General features: G+C 41.2%; 1 protein-coding gene across 1 annotated transcript in view; it reads right to left on the minus strand.

Moving 5' to 3' along the window:
- Positions 1-2283: 2283 nt before the first annotated feature.
- The window catches only part of LOC132807656 (deleted in malignant brain tumors 1 protein-like), a 58266-nt gene continuing 39639 nt past the window's right edge, over positions 2284-20910 (minus strand). The window contains exons 5-16 of the mRNA XM_060821707.1: positions 17916-17948; positions 16083-16397; positions 15214-15522; positions 12616-12933; positions 12119-12436; positions 8838-9293; positions 8439-8756; positions 8277-8318; positions 7979-8095; positions 6328-6429; positions 3365-3487; positions 2284-2322 (exon numbers count right to left, since the gene is read on the minus strand). Coding sequence (XP_060677690.1) covers positions 2312-2322; positions 3365-3487; positions 6328-6429; positions 7979-8095; positions 8277-8318; positions 8439-8756; positions 8838-9293; positions 12119-12436; positions 12616-12933; positions 15214-15522; positions 16083-16397; positions 17916-17948 — 2462 coding nt within the window. The 3' untranslated portion in view covers positions 2284-2311. The remainder of the gene's footprint in view (positions 2323-3364; positions 3488-6327; positions 6430-7978; positions 8096-8276; positions 8319-8438; positions 8757-8837; positions 9294-12118; positions 12437-12615; positions 12934-15213; positions 15523-16082; positions 16398-17915; positions 17949-20910) is intronic.

Genomic DNA, 20910 nt, shown 5'->3' on the forward strand with positions numbered 1-20910 from the left:
TCCCACAGCTGCGCCCTGCTCTGTCGGTGGTAATGAATTTTCCCAGCTTTCAGAGTATCAGTGTCCTTGATTGTTTTGGATTGTCACAGCACAGCACACCTAAAACGGAGAGGAGGATCTGGTGGAGTTAGCCATCAAGACTACTTTCAAAACGATCCCACTTCCAATTTTTGCAAGCAACCCCCAGATTTGTCTCCTTTCATATATTTAATCGCTCCTCTCCGCCCGGTTTGGAAGTCCCTTCAGATTTTACACCAAAGCCTGTGTTGGATGCCAGGGATGGATCCTGCTCCATCGTCAGTGATCAATTTGGATCACTGTCAGAATCCAAGTGTCCTTGATTTCCTGTATATTTAGAGATTAGGACAGCAGAACTAAAAGTGAAAGGGACAACTTGGTGAAGGTGTCAAACAAGACGAATTGCATGATAAACAGTACCTACTCCAATCGATAGATGGAGCTAAGTGATCCCACAATTGATAGATCAAAGAACAAGAACTCATAAACAGTACCGTTGGCCCTCGAATAATTAATGCAGTATGGCGACTTGCTCAACTGGAAACCTTTCATTTCTAGGTGACAATTTCCTTTTATTCACTGCCTATTTATATGCAATGTCTTTGGCGATAGGCTTCTAAAATCGTTGGCATTGCTGACATGCGCGGGGCGGGGGAATACATTAACTATCCAATCCATCCGTCACTCCCATCAATTTGTAAACATTATCAGCTCGACCCTCAGATTCCGATGTTCAACTGACAAAACGCCAATGTTGCCCAATCTCGCCTCGTAGCCAACAACCTCCAAACCAGGCCTTCGTGATGAACCGTGTCCTTAGTCTCTCCAACATGCCTCCAGCAGCGTGACGACCTGAACTGTACACAGTATTTTAAAGCGGCCGAACTAAATTTTCAAAGCAGTCAACAGTGCAGTGCTGGAAAAGCACAACAGGTCAGGCAGTGCCCGAGGAGCAGGACAATCGATGTTTCGGGCATAATCCCTTCAGGCATAAGAAGGGCTTATGCCCGAAACGTCGATTCACGTGCTCCTCGGATGCTGTCTGACCAGCTGTGCTTTTCCAGCACCACACTATAGACTCTGATCTGCGGTCCTCACGTGCTCCTAGTTAATTGTAATCTTACTGTGAAGCCTCTGCCAAGGATGCTACCTTGAAGACGTTCTCCTGAAGGCCGTACACCCGAAATGTCAATTTTCCTGCTGCTCGGAAGCTACCTGACTTGCTGTGCTTTTCAAGCACCACTCTCCTGACTCTGATCTCCAGCATCTGCAGTCCTCACTTTATCCTAAACTTTGAAAGAAAGCTATCTGACTTTGAAAAAAATTATGCTCTGAGCCCTAACTGATGACGGAAGAGAAATGGCATAGGACATGTTGACCTATAAATGTTGCCACTTTCAGGAAATTGTGATTTTGTACACCAGTATCCTCCAGATGTTAATGTTCCAAAAGTTTCTATCATTATTCTGTTTATCCATGAACTTCCCTCCTGCATTAAAACTTCCAAGTATTCACACAAACTCCGTTACACTCGCATTACAATCGCATACATAGTTGCAAAATCACAGAAAATTACACCACTCTCACTCATTCTTCCGCATTCGCACACATTCAGAAAAACACAGATAACTGAACTCACATTCTCGCCCACTGTCTTTCATAAACATTCATTCAAACACAGACAACACTCACTGACACACACATATTCTCTATGGCACTGACGGTTGCCAAGAGACACAGAATTTCAACACAGGAATGAATTCACTGCAATTTTATTCATAAACGGCAACTTACATGATCACTTACAGAAAGATTACAAAGTCACGACAAATACAGCAAATGGAAGGGAAATTTCAGTCAATACATAGCGAAATAATACTTCGGGCAATTGTTTGATTCAAGATGTTTTAAACTCTCCCTCGTGAGCTATGAAAAAGCAAAAAAATTACACATGGAATTCCTTATACTGCTTCATTAACAAACGACAGGAACTTCGCCCCCAATACAGAGGCAATTGATCCATACAGAGAAATGAATTAGATGATGAATACAAACACGATAATAATCGATCCAACCTGCTCACTTCCCATTTTAAGTCATGGCAAAACACACAATTAAACAAAAATAAACGAATGAATGCAAATATAGTTTTTCCAATAAAAAGTAAATGCTGATGAAATGCAATCAAGTGAAGCTTGTATTGAGAAATAAAGATGCTCAGCCTGTTAAAAATGTAAGTGGACGGTTTCTTGCAATATTATCTGCCTCGGGGCAGCCCATGCTGAAATAGACTCTAACATTTACCTGAAATGATAAAGAAAGTAATTTCAATCTACTTGATGCGATATCACTTATGACTCTATTTACAGCACAACAAACTGCCAATGCACAGCTGAAAATGGACTGGGGAAAATAGTAAATCTACACTTGAAATGTCAGACAATGACGGGTTGTATTTCAAACAAGGTGTGACTCTATCTGCGCGCTGTAAAAGACTGCCTGGAATCTGTTCTGAAGACTATTCGCAATGTATTTCAAAGATTCAATACTAAAGGTTGGTCTTATCTGTTTGTTGTGTCTGGTGCAAAATTCAGCGTCACACTTTCAGGGCATGTCAACACTGAAGGCACGATGGACACCTGAGTGATCAGAAGATAATGGATGAATTTTCTGACAGGGCATCTGGGAAAATGCCACAACACCTGGCGTAGCATATGATGCCCTTGACTGAGTTGATTCAAGTAACAATTGGCTCGGTTGAGAGCTGTCCATGAAGCTGGACAGTGCTGATGATGTTGAAGACGATGATGTGTTCATGTCAAAGGTTGTGTCATAGAAACAGGGTCTGCATTAATTTCTAGAAATATTTTAAGGTATCTGATAACACACAACAAAACAAGCTCTATTTGATTTGAAAAATAAGCATCCATAGGTTTTGTCTTCTAAGTGAGCAGTAAGAGCTACATCATTTAAAACCTGGACCACTAAAAATCCTACCTCCTATATTTTCAATCCAGCCAGTCGCTGATTCATTGTGAACAGTAGTTTTATAGACTTTCTCTCTCACCAGTGAATGAAGCCAGTGCCTGCTTTTCAAAGAGCTGACTAAACGCACTGCCTGCTCAATATCAAAGTAGTTTATTTTTCAAAATGATGTAATTTTTCATGATATTGAAATTAAGATCCTCTCAATGAACACTACACCTTCTCAGAGACAATTTGCGGAGATAAGGCTTCGACTTCGCTTTGCTGTAAATGCGATATTGATCTTAGAATGGAAAGGAATGAAGACAGCTTGTACACACAGAGCGGCGATTATGATGTGAGCAACTGTAGTTCAACTCACCGACTGAACAAAGACCATCATCAGCATTTGTCAGTGCGAGGGATTCATCAGCATTACTTTCCAATTGTGACTGACCATCCTGAGATTCAGTCTCAATGTCATCGTAATGGTCCTGAACTGGAGCTTGAAGAAAATGCATGATTGATTGTCATTGATGCAAATTGCAATACATAACATGGAGAAAAGGAGATCCGTGCTGGAATAGAGTATTAGTGCTGGAATGTAGAATTCGAAGAGTTAGATGGTTCAAAGGAGTCCAGTGTTTGGGGAATATATAGACTTTTAAAGCAAATTAGGTCTATTTTCTCTTTAAATTTGAAAACTAAGCACAATTTTGAAGGTATTACAACTTTTTAAAATGAGTAGATAAGGATGAACTACTTCGAATTGTTGTAGATTCTAGATCTCATATTCATAATCTATGATTTAGAGAATGGCAGTTCTGGAGGCATCACAGAAAAGAAACGCTGGGAGGGATGTGGAATTGTCTTCCTCTTAAAGTAGCTGATTCAGATCAGTTGCCAATTTTTAAATCTGAGACAGATTATGCTTTTTCTTCAACGAAGTCAATAAGAGATAAGTGCCAAAGGAGACATCTGTATTTAGACCACACAACAACCAGCCATGATCTCACTGCACGCCACAGCACGATTTGGAGGCTGAATGACTTGCTCCTGTCCAACCATTATTATTTCTTTCCATCGAACTGAGGACACTGAGGCGTTGATATGAAATTACGAAGGACATATGTGGGGTAGACAGGAAGGAATGCTTCTCTTTTGAGGGCGAGATAAAACATCAGGGGAATCGATTTCAGGGAAAGGAAAGAAGAATTAAAGATGATTTGAGGAAAATTGTTTTAGCCAGAAGCTGGTGAGAAACTGCGACTCACTGACCATCATGATGTAACAGGCAAAATATGCTGAGAATATATAACAGTATTCAGTGGTGCACCTGCGATGTCAGCCCATATAAGGCAAAGAACCACGTGCTGGTAAATGGCTTTGGAATATTTAGGTACTTGTTTTTACAGGCACAGTCTCAATGCACCATGCCTCTATGAGTCCAAAACAGCACATTTCTTATTCATTAACTTTGCTCATGTAAGCACGATCAGTGCCAGAGTCATCCTCAGTTTTGTGAGCATTAACAGTTTTATGTTCAGACGGCAGTGGGAGAGTCAAGGACAAAACTGAACTGACAGTAAGTGAACACATATACACCCAAACTTCTGTTGGCGTTCACCTCAAGATCGTCTGATCCCGGATTATTGTCACTGAAGCCATGGCTGGTGTAGTATTCAATGCGATTAACTGAACCAACGGAAGCAGAAATGACTAAAAACGGGAAATGGGGAGTTATTGTCAGATTCACTGTCACAGTGAAGGCATGACCACTTAGAAATTTAATTAGATGAAATTTCTTCAACCACATGGTGGTGGATCCTTAGAATTCATTAACACGAAGAGCTGTGGTTATTAAGTCTTTGACTGTAACAAAACAATGGTGAATGGGCTCTTGATGTGTAAGAGAGTAAAAGGTTTCTGGGAGAACTCAGGAGAAAGAGGTTGAGAAACATATCAGCTGTGATTGAAAAACAGCAGACTGGAGGGGCCGAAAGGTCTAATTCTACTGCTATCTCTCTCAGTCGAATAGACTATGGATTTATAATTTGTAGTCTAATCCGTAACAACAAAGACGAAAACATAATTCTTTCGTCTTCTCTTTAACAATAACGGGAATATTTTCAATGCAACCTATTATAGAAAAAGCATTCAATGCACAGATTGCAGAGAGTCAATGGAAATTTACTCAAGTCCAATTTAACTGCAATGAGAGATTTGAAACAAACTTTTATCCTCACATCGGACAAACATTTTCCCAAACATTACGTTTAATGACTTAATTCTCAATATCATAGTACGTGAGAAAGTGAAAGTATTGCCTTCAGTCTCTGGACAACTCCTTTGTGTCTGATTCGCCTTTAAGTGTTCTTAATTAGGTAACACAATGTGCATTTGTTGAATCTATTAAACACCATTTCTACACTTTTGTTTATCGTTGTATGCCATTCTTTGAGAATGCTTTGATACATTATTTTTCAGTATTATTCTCAGTTTGACAACTTAGTCAATCATTTCAAGCGATGTCGTGTAATATTCCCTCTCATCTCTATCGTAATAATCCTAAGATGAAGATCAAAGTCTCGAGTTCTAACCTAAATTCTACGTTCTATTTGATTTGTCTCGTCCCTCGTCAGCAGGTTTATTAGGCAGTGGTTCCCATGCATGCCAGCCTCGGATGTTTTAAGCATCCACTTTGCACGCAGTATCAGTCAAGTAAAAATGTTGCAGCACAAATTCTCGTTTGATAATTATTTTACTGCCGATCAAATGGATAATGGATGATTATTTGAATATAAATTGTGTTCAGAGACATGGGGAAAGACAGGCGAATCTGCAACAGGCATTCGAATTTGTGCTGACACATTGCGGCAAACGACTTCTCTTTGCACTGATGACATTTCGGTGATTATCTATATTAAATCGTTAAAAAATCCTACCAGAATGAAGGCATGTGTAACTGACAGTATTGCCTATGATTATATTATTGTACAGTCAATCAATGATTCGATTGATTATTCACAGTATCGGAAATCTGATATCGTCAATTTGGAATCAGGGTTGAGCTAGAAAATGTCATCCTGCTCGTATTTAATGACAAGTGTCAGAAATATTCTTCTTTCATCAATTATAGGAAATGGTGATTATAATATATCAAATATGTCTGTCACGAAACACAGACAAATACTCATTCCCTATGATAACATCTTTCACACGAGGACAAGGATTTTATAACTAGCCATTTTTACTTAGTTCACAGACCATTCAAAACTACAAATTCAAGGGAAGCCAAACTTTTCCGGTTAAGATTAACTATGAGATCGTAAATACATACATTACCTGACCCATGTTTCTCAGAAGTCTTCTTGACAGGGGGAATGTCCGCAATTTCTTCATAAATTCCTTGATACAAACCAAGGCTTGAGCCACCAGTGTAACGGCCTGTTAAAGGAGGGATAGACAGGTCAGCATTAGTAACTAAACACCCGTGACAACACTGAGTTTATTTCTGAAACAACATTACTGCACAACACATGTAGTTCATGAATTCCAGGAAAATAGAGTCTTGGCACAATATTGACTGATCACTGATGGCAGCAACAATTTGGACAAAAAAGTGAACAGGCCATGATTAATTTTCATTTCTCATCAGTATGCAATGCTTATTTAGTTGAGGGTGTAGTGTGAAATGTTGCTTGTTGGGATCTATACCTCAGTTCTGTTCGAATCAGGAATGATTAATTCCAGATGCAAATGTTTACTAAAAAAAAGAATTCTCAGGTCATAATGGAGCATGTGAGGGAAAATGATGGCTTTCAAAACTAAAACTTCTTAACGCAAAGAAAAAAATTTTTTTATCATTATTTGATGAACAATAGAAAAACTCCTTGATGATTATGGGGCGGTTACACATCAATGTTGTGTAAAACAAAAGGAAGCTTCAAGTACAATGATGTATTTAGAATCTGAATATTGTAACTAAACAATTATATGGCAGCTAATACTAGTTGAGTGCAAAAATGTGAGCACGTGAAATATGGAGAAGCTTTTTGACATTGATAACCATACAGGAAGTTTGTATCTTTGACGGATGGCTGTAAACTATTCTTAAGATAACTTAATATGGACAGAAGCTGACGCATTTTATAATTCGTAGGAGAAAATTCATGCCTATGCTGGAATCTATTGTGACAGCAAAAAAGTCTGGAGATCACAGCGGGTCAGACAGCATCCATGGAGAGACAGCAAAGTAATGTTTCAAGTCGAGATTATTCTTCATCAGAATTGCGTGGATGTCTTCTGACCCGCTGTGATCTCCAGCGTTTGTCATTTTCAATATATGACAATATTCGTGTTGATCGTCATCGCTCACCTAGTGGAAGACAATTTATTTGCAATTGGTATAAATAGTGAACAGGTATGATCCGGTTACTCAAGAGAACGATGACCGAGAATTGCAATTAACCTTTTCATTGACCACAACTTCTGTCATCAGCACCAAGAATCTGAAAAACCGTCAAGGAAAACTAACTGATGAATAAATAATTAGAGGCAGAGGGCCAACCTCTCAATGAAAACTAAAGTCACATTGTAACGCTTAGTAATTTATTCTGGAGTGTCACGGACAGATTAATTAAATTAAGGGGTATCCAATATTTATGTTTCTTGCTCATTAAAAGTGATTCAGGAAAAATATTGTCTTAAGGGTTAATTCAGCTTCGCGCTCCAGGTATTGAAGGACTTGATGAATATTTAATGCAATTCTGATTTCAAAATAACTCTTCTTTGAAGTAATTTAAAGTTTCATCTTTGTGCCAATTAAAATTTGGCGCTTCAAGAGATGAGAAGACAGCCAGAAACGACCTCATCCTCATCATCATCAAGGCCAAATGATGGAAAAGTGCAGCAACAATCTACAACACCGACACAACATGAAACACGAGCAGAGGGTCACTGTTAGCTCAGTTCAGTCGGGAGACGAGAGGCTCACCTTTCCTTTGATATTTTCTCTGCATTACGACCAGCAGCGCGATCACATCACAGATTAACAGGACTGCCAACGCTAAGCAGATGATGCCAGGTATGGAAATAGATGCCCTTGCCTGTCCTTAAAGAAAGGATTAAAGAGAGATTTCGCTGAGTTACCATCTGCATTGTATAACTGTAAAGAAACCATGCATCAGAAAACGTTGAAATTAGCTTCAACACCGCGAAATGCCAAAAGTATCAAAGTCTCTAATCAGGATTGGAACAACACAAATGTTAATGATAGTATCAATCATAACTACCAGCAAGTGGAGTTGAACGGGATGGCAGCAACAAATCAGGTCCTGTGGAAGAGATTATACAAATATTCGTGAAGGTGCAATTTAATTCAGGAGGACAAATGCCAAAATGTATTTTGAAAACTTAATGACAAGCGATCGTCACAAAGTCAACATAATGCTTACCAGAACAGATCACATGGGCAATTCCCTTGTGATCACACTCCTTTTGCTTTAGCTCCAGGGAGAGACAGTCTGACAGAGAGGATTCACTTCCCTTACACTTCACATCGTTCTGCCAGATTATGCCTTTAGCCTGGGAATAAGCGGACCCTCCTTGGGATGATAGAGCGAAGCCACATCCCAGCTGTCTGCAGACAACATTGGCCTCAGTTATATCCCAGGAATCGCCACACAACGCGCCCCAACCTTCATCGCACATTATCTCCACTCTCCCAGCACAGTTGCTGCTTCCTCCAACCAGGCTCACGCTGTGTTGCGAATCTGTGGTAAAGAACTGGTTATTACTGAAAGCAGACAAAGCAGAGACGCCATTCCGAGAGTTGACACATTCATGAAACGCACCTGCTTGCTGATGGCAAGAACTTGAATTGAGGGACTGCTCCTTTGTTGCATTGGTCTCTGTGAAGAGGAGGAACATGTTGACTCCATTGTAAATCAGTTTTTGAAATGACAACTGAAAATTTAGATTTGCTGTGTTACCTGAACAAACAACACCTGCATCTTCCCTGTGGTCGCAGTTGTGTTGACCCCACGGATTTCTCTTACATTGCCACAGCGTTGGCTCGTGTGACAGGCACTCCACGTCATCGAGCCAAATAGGTCCCGTTCCTGCTCCGAATAACTTAGTGTAATAATCAATGTCCTGGAGAGCACCGCACTGCAACTGTTTACAAATCACTTCCCCATCGTGGAAGTCCAGACTTTCTGAGCACACCGTTCCCCAGGCCTCATTGTAGAACACTTCCACTCTCCCCTCGCACCGATGCTTTCCATTCACCAGCCGCATCTCCTTGTGTTCTGTTCAAGGAGAAGCAAGAGTTTGAGTTTTAGAATACATTGAACAATGTGCCAGGAGTACCTTAATAGGATTGATAATGCAAAGTTGTAGAGAAAGAAAACTGACAGCAAACCGAAAGTCTGGCGTCACAATAGGTTGTCAGATTTACAGAAGAGCGGAAGTGATCTGCTGGAATTGGGACAGTCGCATGGCTATTTAGTATTGCAGGAAGCAAATTAGATTCGGGAACCCCAAGCCAATTCCAAACATTCTGATTGGCAACAAATTACAGTGAATGGTTGCAGTTCAAGACAATCGCCAAAAACAAAAATGCATAGTAATAAATGGGCAGTATGGGTGTCCAGTGCGTGATAGAATTTTAATTCACTTAAGTCTAATGTGGTGAAATCTGACAGAAAGTATGAAGAGGGCAGAGACGAATTGTAAACAAGAAATGCATCTGTTACTTGGTTGCAGACAGATCAAGGGAGACACAGAAGGGTGGGCTGACCATTGGCTGTGTATAAAACTTGAAATCATAAATAACAGCCTGTGACACGTAAGTCCTTTTCGACATCACGGAGAATATTCACTTCACCCAGACTAGTGATGCTGGTCCATCAATTACACATTTCACACTTAGCATGACGTATTATTTGGAGAAATATATGCATGGGAAGACAGTTTATTACTGATACAACCAGAGAGTCATAGAGATGTCCAGCTCAGAAACAGACTCTTCGGTCCAACTCATCCATGCTGAGCTGTTATCCTCACCTAATCTCGTCCCATGTGCCTGCACTTACCCCACATCCATCTAAACATTTCCTGTTGGTATAGCCGTCCAGATGCCTTCCAAATACTGCAAATGTAGGAACCTCCACTACCTCCTCTGGAAGTTTTTTCTATCCAAGCACCACACACTGAGTTAAAAAGATGCCCCTTAGTTCCCTTTTATATTTTCCCCTCTCACCTTACACCTATGCCATCTATTTCAGAACACACTCACCCAGGGCAATCCTATCCATGCCCCTTATGATTTTATCAACCTCAATAAGGTCACCCCTCTGTGTCCGACACTTCAGGAAAGTAGATCCAGAATATACAGTCGCTCACTATAGCTCAAATCTTCCAACCTCGCAATATCTCCTTGCAAATAATTTTTTAATGGACCCTTTCAGGTTTTATAACATCATTCTGATACGAAGGAGACCAAAATTGCACGCAATATTCAAAAACTGGCCGAACCAATGTTCCTTGCAGCTGCAACATGACCTCCCAACTACTGAACTCAGTACTAGTGGGCGGCACGGTGGCACAGTGGTTAGCACTGCTGCCTCACAGCGCCTGAGACCTGGGTTCTGTTCCCGACTCAGGCGACCGACTGTGTGGAGTTTGCACGTTCTCCACGTGTCTGCGTGGGTTTCCTCTGGGTGCTCCGGTTTCCTCCCACAGTCCAAAGATGTGCGTGTCAGGTGAATTGGCCGTGCTAACTTGCCCGTAGTGTTAGGTAAGGGGTAAATGTAGGGGTATGGGTGGGTTGCGCTTCGGCGGGTCGGTGTGGACTTGTTGGGCCGAAGGGCCTGTTTCCACACTGTAAGTAATCTAATCTACTCTGAGCAAGAAAGGAAAGCATACCTAACGTCTTCTTCACTATCCTATATACCTGCGACTCCACTTTCAAGGAACTATGAGCATGAACTCCAAGGTTTCTTTGCTCAGCAACGCTTCTGAGGACCTTGTCATTGCGTGTATAGTTCATGCCCTGACTTGCTTTTCCAAAATTCAGCACCTCGTATTCATCTAAATTAAAATCCATCTGACACTCCTCAGCCTATTTCCCTATCTTATCAAGATCCCATTTTATTCTGAGGTAACACTTTTCACTGCCCACTACACCTCCAATATTGGTGTCATCTGTAAACTTACTTTCTATGCCTCCTATCTCCATATACAAATCATTTTTTTATAAATGGCTAAAAGGAGTGAACCCAGCACCGATTCTTGTGGTGCACAACTGGTCACAGGCATCTCATCTGAAAACCAATACTCCACCACCACTCTCTGTCTTCCACCTTGGAGCCCGTTCTATATCCAAATGGCGAATTCCCATTGTAATCCGTGAAGTCTAACCTTGCCAAACAGTCTCCCATGGGGAAAATTGTCGAACACCTTACTGAAGTCCACAAAGACCACCTCTACTGCTTTGCCTCATCAATCATCTTTGTTAATTCTTCAAAAGCATCAATCAATTTCATGAGACATGACTTACCGTGCACAAAGCCATGCTGATTATCCATAATCTGTCCTTGCATTTCCAAATTCATGTAAATTCTGTCTCTCAGGATGCCCTCCAACAACTTGCCCCGCACCAATGTCAGGCTCACCTCGGTCTCCCGTTCCCTGGCTTTTCCTTATCACATTTCTTAAATAGTGGCACCACGTCAGCATACCTCCAGTCTTCCAGCACCTTACCTATGACTATTGACGGTGTAAATGTCTCAGCAAGGGGGCCAGCAATCACTTCCCTAGCATCCCACAGGGTTCTAGGGTACACCTGATCACTCCTGGTGATGTAACCACTTTTTATCAATTTCAAGACATCCAGTAACTTCTCCTCTGTAATATGGACATTTTTCAAGATGTCACCATCTATTTCCCCACATTCTGTCTTCTATGTCATTCTCCATAGCAAACTCTGAACTCAATTCAGCATTGGCATGATCGGGACCACGGAATTCAATTGCTGCCTCTGCTGTAAATACTCCCTAATTCACTATACAATCCTTCATATGAAGCTTGGTTGATGACATTGTATGCCACTAACAACATTGAGTGTCCTCACCTGAGCACATTATTCTTACGTCCTCTTTATGAGAACAGTCGTCTTGCTGACCGAATGGTGCTGAAGGGCATTCCCAGAGAAATGATTCGTTTCCAGAACAGTTCACGTCTTTCAACCAAACTGGCCCTGTGCCCGGCCCGCAGGAGGAAGGAAGGGCCCTTTCCAGTGCACCTCCACAACCCAGTTGTTTACAAACCACTTCAGCGTCTCTCACATCCCAGGAGTCATCACAAACTGATCCCCATGTCCCTTTGTAGTAAATTTCCAATCGACCAGCACAACGGGTTCCTCCATCTGACAGCCTTAACTGGATATGTTCTGTTTGACAATAACACAGATGATTATAATTTCCCTTCCTCGTTCAATCCAGCATGGTATATTGATTCTGATAAAGTGAGTTTTACAGTTTCCTGCGAGATGGAATAAAACCCTGAAACAGAATATCTGACGACATTAACAGACTAAATCAGACCTTCATCTGTGAAGAATCTTCTCACCTGAACAGAGGATGCCTACGCTCCCGCTGTCAGTCACAGACAATTGCAAAGAATTGGAGATGTTGCAATCTCGGATCTGTGATTCCTGTCCATGACACTGGATACTATGTATCAATGGACGCTCATTGCTATCCACGTAGTTTGAAGAGTTATGCGTTTCCAAGGCATAACCGCATCCCAGCTGTCTGCACACAACATGAGCAGCATTCAGATCCCACAGGGTGTCCTGTACTCTTCCCCAGCTTCCATTGTAATAAATCTCAACTTGGCCATCACAGCGGTTTCTCCGATTCACCAGTCTTGGTGACCAACTATCATCTGCAACATGAGATTTAGTTAGAACAATCATTGCACTGAACAAGATGCAATTGAGAAATAACAATTAAAGGTAAATGTATGATGTTTAAAAATCATTAGTGATGGCTGTTCCGATAGTTTTAAAGAAAGTTTTAGTATTGCGATCACCTTTCTTTTCCAAACATTTCAGAACAGGAAGTGGTATGGCCTGTGAAGGGCACAGAATGTTGGTTGGGAGGTGATACGAAGGAACTGAGAAGCAGGGAATTGAAATGATCCCTGCCTTTTCCCAACAGATCACTGCAGTCTGGCTACATTTTATCTCAGGAAACATTTGTAAAAATTCCAAACAATGCACTCAACGTCTTTGTTTCTGACAGGTCCATTCTGATGCTGCAAACTCCCCTCCCCACACCCCCCCCCCCACCCACCACTTCCCCCATCCCCCACCCCCAGACATCATGCCAATGTGTCAGAGTATTTCTAACTCGGATTTCCTCACCACCTCTGAAGCACGTATGGAATGTGCTAGAGGAACGCAGTGAGTCTGGAAACATGGTCGGAGAGAAAGGGGATTTGACGTTTGAAGTATGTTCGAGATACATGCAGAGATGAAGATAGTTAAGTGTCATCTCACGTGTTATTTGTAAAAGATTTAGCGGATTTAAGACGCATTAAGTCCGAGAATAAAAAAGCTGTGATATCTCAGAACACCGTTGTGCCAAATCAAACATGAAACTTTGAATAATAAAACGATGGAATGTGAGGTTTAGGAAGGATGTCACTTTTTTACATTTCAGAATGGCAGCTGATGGTGTTCAAACTCAGTGAATAGTCCCAGCATGAAATTTAGCCGAAGTAACAGTGGCATGGAAACCAATGTCAATTATCGCCAAATTTCACCTGATTAACTATCTTCCCTCAGGAAGGACATCTACCAGACTTACCAGACACACCCGAGCAGATGACATTGGCGACATTTCCATGGGAGCAGTTGAACATTTCCCCCTGTGAAATTGGACAGTCCCACAATCGTCTCGCGTTTCCATGGCAATTGTACTTATCCGTCCACACTGGTCCGGATCCCCTCCCAAATCGATCATCGCTGTGAATCGACTTGACAGTCCCACATTGAAGATGCTCACAGACTACTCTAGCGGTTTTTGAGTCAAAGAGATCACCACACAGCGTTCCCCACTGCTCTCCATGCAGAACCTCCACTCGCCCAGAGCACCTGTTCTCCCCACCAACCAATCGGGGTCCATGGTTTCCTGTTTTGGAGCAAATATAAGTGCACTGACAGACTTATGTGGGAAGATGAATTGTTTGAACAAGGAAGTTGAAGAAAAAAAATTAATCATAATCGTTGATCACCAGAAGCATGGTGGACACATGTGTCAAGTTCGAGGGCAAGAGATGTGGTCAGCATTTGAATCATATTGATTCGGACAACTGAACACTATTGTGAAATACACATTGATATTAAACTAAAATCATCGTGAAAGGTGATGGAACTAAAATGATAGCCTTCAGGATCAATATTAGGTTCAGAATACGATGGTGGAACAAATGACCATGACGACATATGTCAGATGACCAGGCATTAGAACTAGAAATACTTGCTAAAGGATTTGTTGGAAAGAAAGGTATCCAATTGCTTTAGAGAGTTTGGAACCGTCCTTCGAACTATTACTGGGGCCATGAAGCTAAAAAAACAATGTGTTCGTGTGAATTTAATTGTCCGATATTCACTCCAATATACTTATGTTAACTTGTGCTTACTGGTATTCTCATTCAAGAATCACACAACGACAGATTATAGTACCAACAGATTTAATTGGAAGCAATAGCTTTTGGAGCTTTGCTCCTTCATCACAACCACCTGATGAAGGAGCAGAGCCCCAAAAGCCAGTGCTTCTAATTAAACCTGTTGGGACTATAACCTGGTGTTGTGTGATTTTTGACTTTGTACACACCAGTCCAACACCGGCATCTCCAAATCATGGTATTCTCATTACAGATTTTTAGACAATCTGGACAATACAATACGTTGGGTGCAGACAATTTGCAATCATGAAGAAATCTCTTTTCCAATTCAAGTGTGATACATCTCAAAACATCTTAATTTCCAATAATTGCATGTATATTTTACCAATTAAAATTAATGCGTGACTACATTGGAAAACACTGGGAGTAGTTTAAATTTGGCACTGATCGAGCAATGCCAGAAATCCCAGCGCCACCACTTTCACCAACATTAAAGTGAAATGTGTCTTTTTTTCCCGTTAAGTCTGTACTCACCGGAACAGGTCAGGGTGACATTGTTGTATCTGTTGCAATCGAAGTGAGTTGTTGAAGACCGACGACAATTCCCCAGTTGAGTCTCGTTGCCCGTACATTCAAAGACTTTCGATCCCATGAGCACAGTACTGCCTCCAGAATGAGCAGAGCTTGAGACAGACACGGCCACCCCACAATGAAGCTGCGCACAGACCACATTGGCGTTTTTCAAATCCCAGTCAAGACCACACACCGTTTTCCAGGTGTCTTCAAACAGGACTTCCAGTCTTCCGTGGCATTGAGAATTTTCAGGTACTAACATGACTTGCTCTGTCGAAAGATCACTGAATCATAGTGAATTGCAAAAACAATAATTAACATTATTGACCAATTAATATTCAATCGATTAATGTCAGATTTGAACGTGAATCATTCCATCACTCTGTGTTGGTGTAGTCACCCTACAATAAAATTTATATTCACCTCCCACATTCCTCCCCATCAACTGGTCCAACACAAAGCGATTTTCAGCCTGTAGATAAATTATATAAACTGATTCTGTCAGGTAACACAACGCAGAATTTTATTAGTCATTGAGTTAAATGTGTGATGGTTCCAGCAGTGCAACTCTGTCAATGTAGCTTCAAGTGAAATCACAAAGTACACCTGTCCTGCATCTTCACCGGAGTGTACACAGTAACAGGAACTCTACTCTGTGATTACCTTTTGAAGTTCAGCACTTTATATAATGATACCGAATAAATCAGTGATTCTATTATTATGACATTAATTAATGACTGGCACTTGCCATTCTGTTAACATATCCCTTTCTTGTTTTAGACAGTAACAGGTTCTGATGCAACGACACAGAAACAACAGTAGATTTGTACCTGAACAGATGACACCAGCATCATTGGAATGTGGAACGGTGTAGTGACCCCATTCAACTGATGGACAGTCCTGCAGAGTGCGCTCTGTCCCCTTGCACCAAAACTTTCCAGTTACAATGGGTCCAGATCCTTCTCCAAAGTGAGCCCCACCTGGGGCAGAAAGTGCGATCCCACAGTCCAGCTGCCGACACACAACAGTAGCATCTGGCATGTCCCAGTAATCATCACGCACAGTCCCCCACAGACCCATGAAGTGAATCTCCACTCGGCCAGCGCAAGGACTGTCCCCATTCTCCAGTCTCAGACTCACCGTACCTGCAAAGTACAGAAATAGCAACTACGATTGATAATGTTTAAACATGAAAACTCTCAACACAGTCCAGATTCACCGTTCAGCATGCAATGGCTCTGAGGGAGTGGGACAAATGCATTTTGCTACAAGTAACTCAGAAACCGAACTGTATTGGGTGGAAGAGGAAGGGACGTTTTAATAAGGGATAATCACACACGGGGGTCAGAGAAATGTTTCCACAGAAACACTAACTCTAAACGGGCCAAGTTGAGAAGATAGTTATTATGCATTCAGAGGATATGGGCGTCGCTGCCTGGGTCAGCATTTATCACCCATCTCGAGTCGCCTCCTTGAGGTCGTGGGGATGAGCTATCTTGTCGAACTGCTGCAGTCCAGGTGCTGTAGGCGGAGTCACACTGTCCTCGGGGTAGGGGGGAGGGGAATTCTAGCATTCTGACCCAGCAATATATCTCCAGCACAGGATGGTGAGTGGTTTAGAGGAGGGGCTTGCAGGTGATGGTTACTCTATATACCTGCTGACCCTTGTCCTTCTAAATGGAAGAGGTCGGGTGTTTGGCTGGTGCTGACTCAGCAGATTTCGTGAATTTCTGCAAAATTGTTGAAATTAGATTGGATTACTTAGAGTGTGGAAACAGGCCTTTCTGCCCAACAAATCCACACCCACCCGCCAACACGCAACCCACCCAGAACCATTCCTCTACATTTACCCCTTCATCTAACACTACGGGCAATTTAACATGGCCAATTCACCTGACCTGCACATTTTTGGAACTTGGCACGATACCGGAGCACACGGACAAAGCCCGCGCAGACACTGGGAGAATGTGAAAACTCCACACAAAGAGTCGCTTGTGTCGGGAATTGAAACCCGGTCTCTGGCGCTGTGAGGCAGCAGTGCTAACTACTGTGCCTTGAGTAGTTAGTGCCACCCACACTACTGTGCCACGTGCCACCCACTGCTGGTTTACACTGCTGCGAGTGTACATTGATGGTGAAGGGAATGGATGTGGTGCCAATCAAACTGGCTGATTTTTCCCTGAATGGTATCGAGCTTCCAGTGTACTGTTGAAGGTGCACACATCCAGGCAAGTGTTCAGAATATATTTCAACTTCAGGAAAACCAAGAGCAACGGGTCAGTAATGGTTTCCATTCCATTGTGCTCAGCCCTGACTGGCAAGAAAAAACATGGACCCACGCTGAAACGTCAGCAAATGTCACGGGACTTTCATCTATCACGGCCAGGACTATTGTCGGATGTATGGTCATATGAGACTGATGCACAATGAAATAATTTAAATGAGTTTCAAAAAGCGGCGTTGCATTTCTAGCTGACCTTTCGCACTCTCCTGATTCACCGTCTCTTTATCTGAGAACGTACAATGGGAGAATACCACTCATCATCTCGTTTTCAGGAATGTTGAAGATGGAGAACTTCGAGAGTAATGCATCCACCTTCCGTGTTGAACAGATGTACCAGAACTTAGTGATGCCAATGCATATGATAATGACATGGAATTACCTGTGTTATTGGCCTGAGTGTCGACAGGTCTGCCTGAAATAGAGGAATAAGAATAAAGTGTCAGGGAGCAATGCAACACTTAGAAATGAATTCAATAAATAGCAATAAAGTGAGAGGAGCAATTGTCATTATTTTGCGAAATAAATAATAACCAGCATTGTGGAATCATAACTTCAAGCAAAAATAGAAAACAGGAAATGAATTTTCAGGAGCAAACACATATGGTCATTTATCTTCCTAAATCTAAGGTTTTTTTTACACGTAGGCAGACACACTGTCAACTCAATGCGGTGGGGCATTGCTGAGCCTCTTTGCATCCATGAGTTGTCAGTGTGAAGCTCTCGCAAAATTACTGAACGTTCTGCTCAGTGCTGCGCTGCCGACTTACTCAACATCGTTATGATCCGCATATAGAGTATTTACATTTCTCAATGACCAAAGCAAGGCGCCCCCAACGAAAGTTTGCAGAAGTTTAAGATGTTTGTTCGAGCAACAAGGCTCAAATAAATAACGATTCAAAGTAACTAGTCAGCAAATAATTCCAGAAAGTGCGATTCTCTTTTCAATGTGGAATGAGCTCGCAGTAGGTGTAATCACTGTGTTATACACATGTCACTCTGAAATACTTTATCCTTACGCAGACTTCTGCCTCTATCCAGCTAAATGAGTGCAACTAGGAAGATGTCAAGATCATTTCCAGTCGGCTTCAGCTGCACATGGGGATAGGAGCTTTTATTTTTAAGTACCATTTATTTAGATTTCAAAATGTTATCGCAGTTCGAATGAAGTCACTGTAATTCAATCAAATGTCAATCGTGATGGAGACTATAAAGAAACAAATTACTGACAGTGAGAGAAATGCAGACCAGTTGTCACTTTTGAATGTGAATTAACGAAATTAATACCCGAAATAAATAAAATATTCGATGTTGAATGTATTATTCCCGTCTTGATTTATATGATTTCCGTCATTATGTAATAATAAAACAACTTGCCGAATGGATTTTGAATTATATCCGAGTACTGGAAGAATTTCGTTAATGAGGAATTCAAGTCACAATAAACGAGAAAAAATTTACGTGAATATTGCTTCCTCAAAGCGTTTTCACATTTGTTTCTTTTTGAATTAATACATTTATAAAAGAGCAATCGTGTATCAAGGAGTCAGTTGTTTATAACTTTGGTATGAGGTGAATATTAAAATGGTCGATGCAACTTCTCAGCACGTGTTTCATGCACTTCAGCGACTGTTTAACAAACACAGCTTCAACAACATAATGAATGGAACTGTTCACCGTGATGTTATTGTCATCTGATCTGACAATGTTCTCATTATTGGATAAATAAATATTGTATGACAATAAATCATTTTTGTTTTTCCATTTTACAACGTAGAAAGATTGGTAAGTACTGTATAAAATAAAATAATGTACAAGACACCCAGACCCAGAGTAATTTTGCTTCTCTAATAGATCTGCTGGCTTCCCTTCATGGCTTCATCTCAGTTCCTTTTCTGTGAACTGAGAGGTGTATGAGTGCAATACTCCTGTCTCTGAAGCTTAGACATGGTCAGCATTTTTAATCATTTGCATAATTCTAACGAAAGAGTCCTGGTCACAAAGGCTCAAAAACGAAACGCAGAAACTTTTCTTTCAACTGTTCTGAACAATTTCGCTTTCCATGACAAATTAGTCTTGGATCGAACCACAACTTCAACGTGAAACCAAAAGGTTTCAAATTAAAAAACCTGTAAAGATTTCAGGATTTCTTTCCCTGCTTTCTAACGGTTGTCTGTACCAACAATATGGGCCCGTTCACAAAAATACCAAAGCAAGTAAACAACCAGACGAAAGGAAAGTACACTGGAGGCTGGAAATCTGAAAGGAAGAGAAAGCTGGAGAAACCCAGGAGGCCCGAACACTGCATCAGATATTATCTGAAATATGCAATTTTCCCAATGGCAATCTTTAATCTCCAAGCGAACCTCTGTCATCTTTCTTCACAGCCTAGATATGTGTTCCTTTCTGCGTCAAGTGTTTCGTTTTTACACTCCAACCAATTAACTTTATTGGAGAAAGCTAAGTAACTAAAATGTGCAAAATGGTCATAAAACTGGAAAAGGAAAGCTCTTATAAAACTTTCATGACAGACAAAAGACAACAGGCCATGCAATTGTGATTTTTTTGAGAATGGGGCACAGACTTTCCCAACTTAGCATTAACATGCGGGTAAAAGTTCAAAATTAGCTCATGATACCAGACATTGACGTGTTCAAACCATGACAGCTACCAATTTTAGTTGGGCATGCAAAGGACAGCAGAAGGACAGACAAATGATGGGACGAAAGGCAAATAAAGGTGGTGGGGAAAATTTTGGCAGCCTACGAAATTACTTGTAAGGTATATTTAAAGTTTTTTTTTCATTTCTTCAACGTTTACTTATTGATTAAATGTGCTCAGACAGAAGGACCAGCACCTTCAAAGGCTGAGATGGTTGAACTTGATCGAATACCTGGGAAAATAATCAGCAATGCAACTTATACTTAAAATTGTCAATAGAATTAATTCGTGAATAAATAGAGAAGTTATGATGATTTTTTTCATCCAGTTCTCCTCAGGCCGTTAGAACAACATTGTGCACAGTTATATGCAATGCGTGATACACAAAGGGTGTTATCGCCCTTCAGGAAGTGCAAATGAGCAATACTCGAATAAAAATATGAAAGGTTTCTATTTGTGACAAGATTGTCTTGGGCTATTAAGCGATGGTGCTGGTGCAGATAGAGTCACCCAAGAATGTGACTTGCTCCATCAAGGCAGGTGAAGAAAAATAATTGATCTCATGAGCTGATCATTGGAAGAGTAAGGGATATAAATGTTAAAGTTACGGGAAGAGTTGTGGTGTGAATTGGAATGATACTCAGTGGGATACCGGATGATATTGGCATTATTGTAAAATGCACAGTGATATTACGGCAAGGGCGCTGAAAAACAAC

The sequence above is a fragment of the Hemiscyllium ocellatum genome (assembly GCF_020745735.1).
Source record: "Hemiscyllium ocellatum isolate sHemOce1 chromosome 27 unlocalized genomic scaffold, sHemOce1.pat.X.cur. SUPER_27_unloc_2, whole genome shotgun sequence".
Lineage (NCBI taxonomy): Eukaryota > Metazoa > Chordata > Chondrichthyes > Orectolobiformes > Hemiscylliidae > Hemiscyllium > Hemiscyllium ocellatum.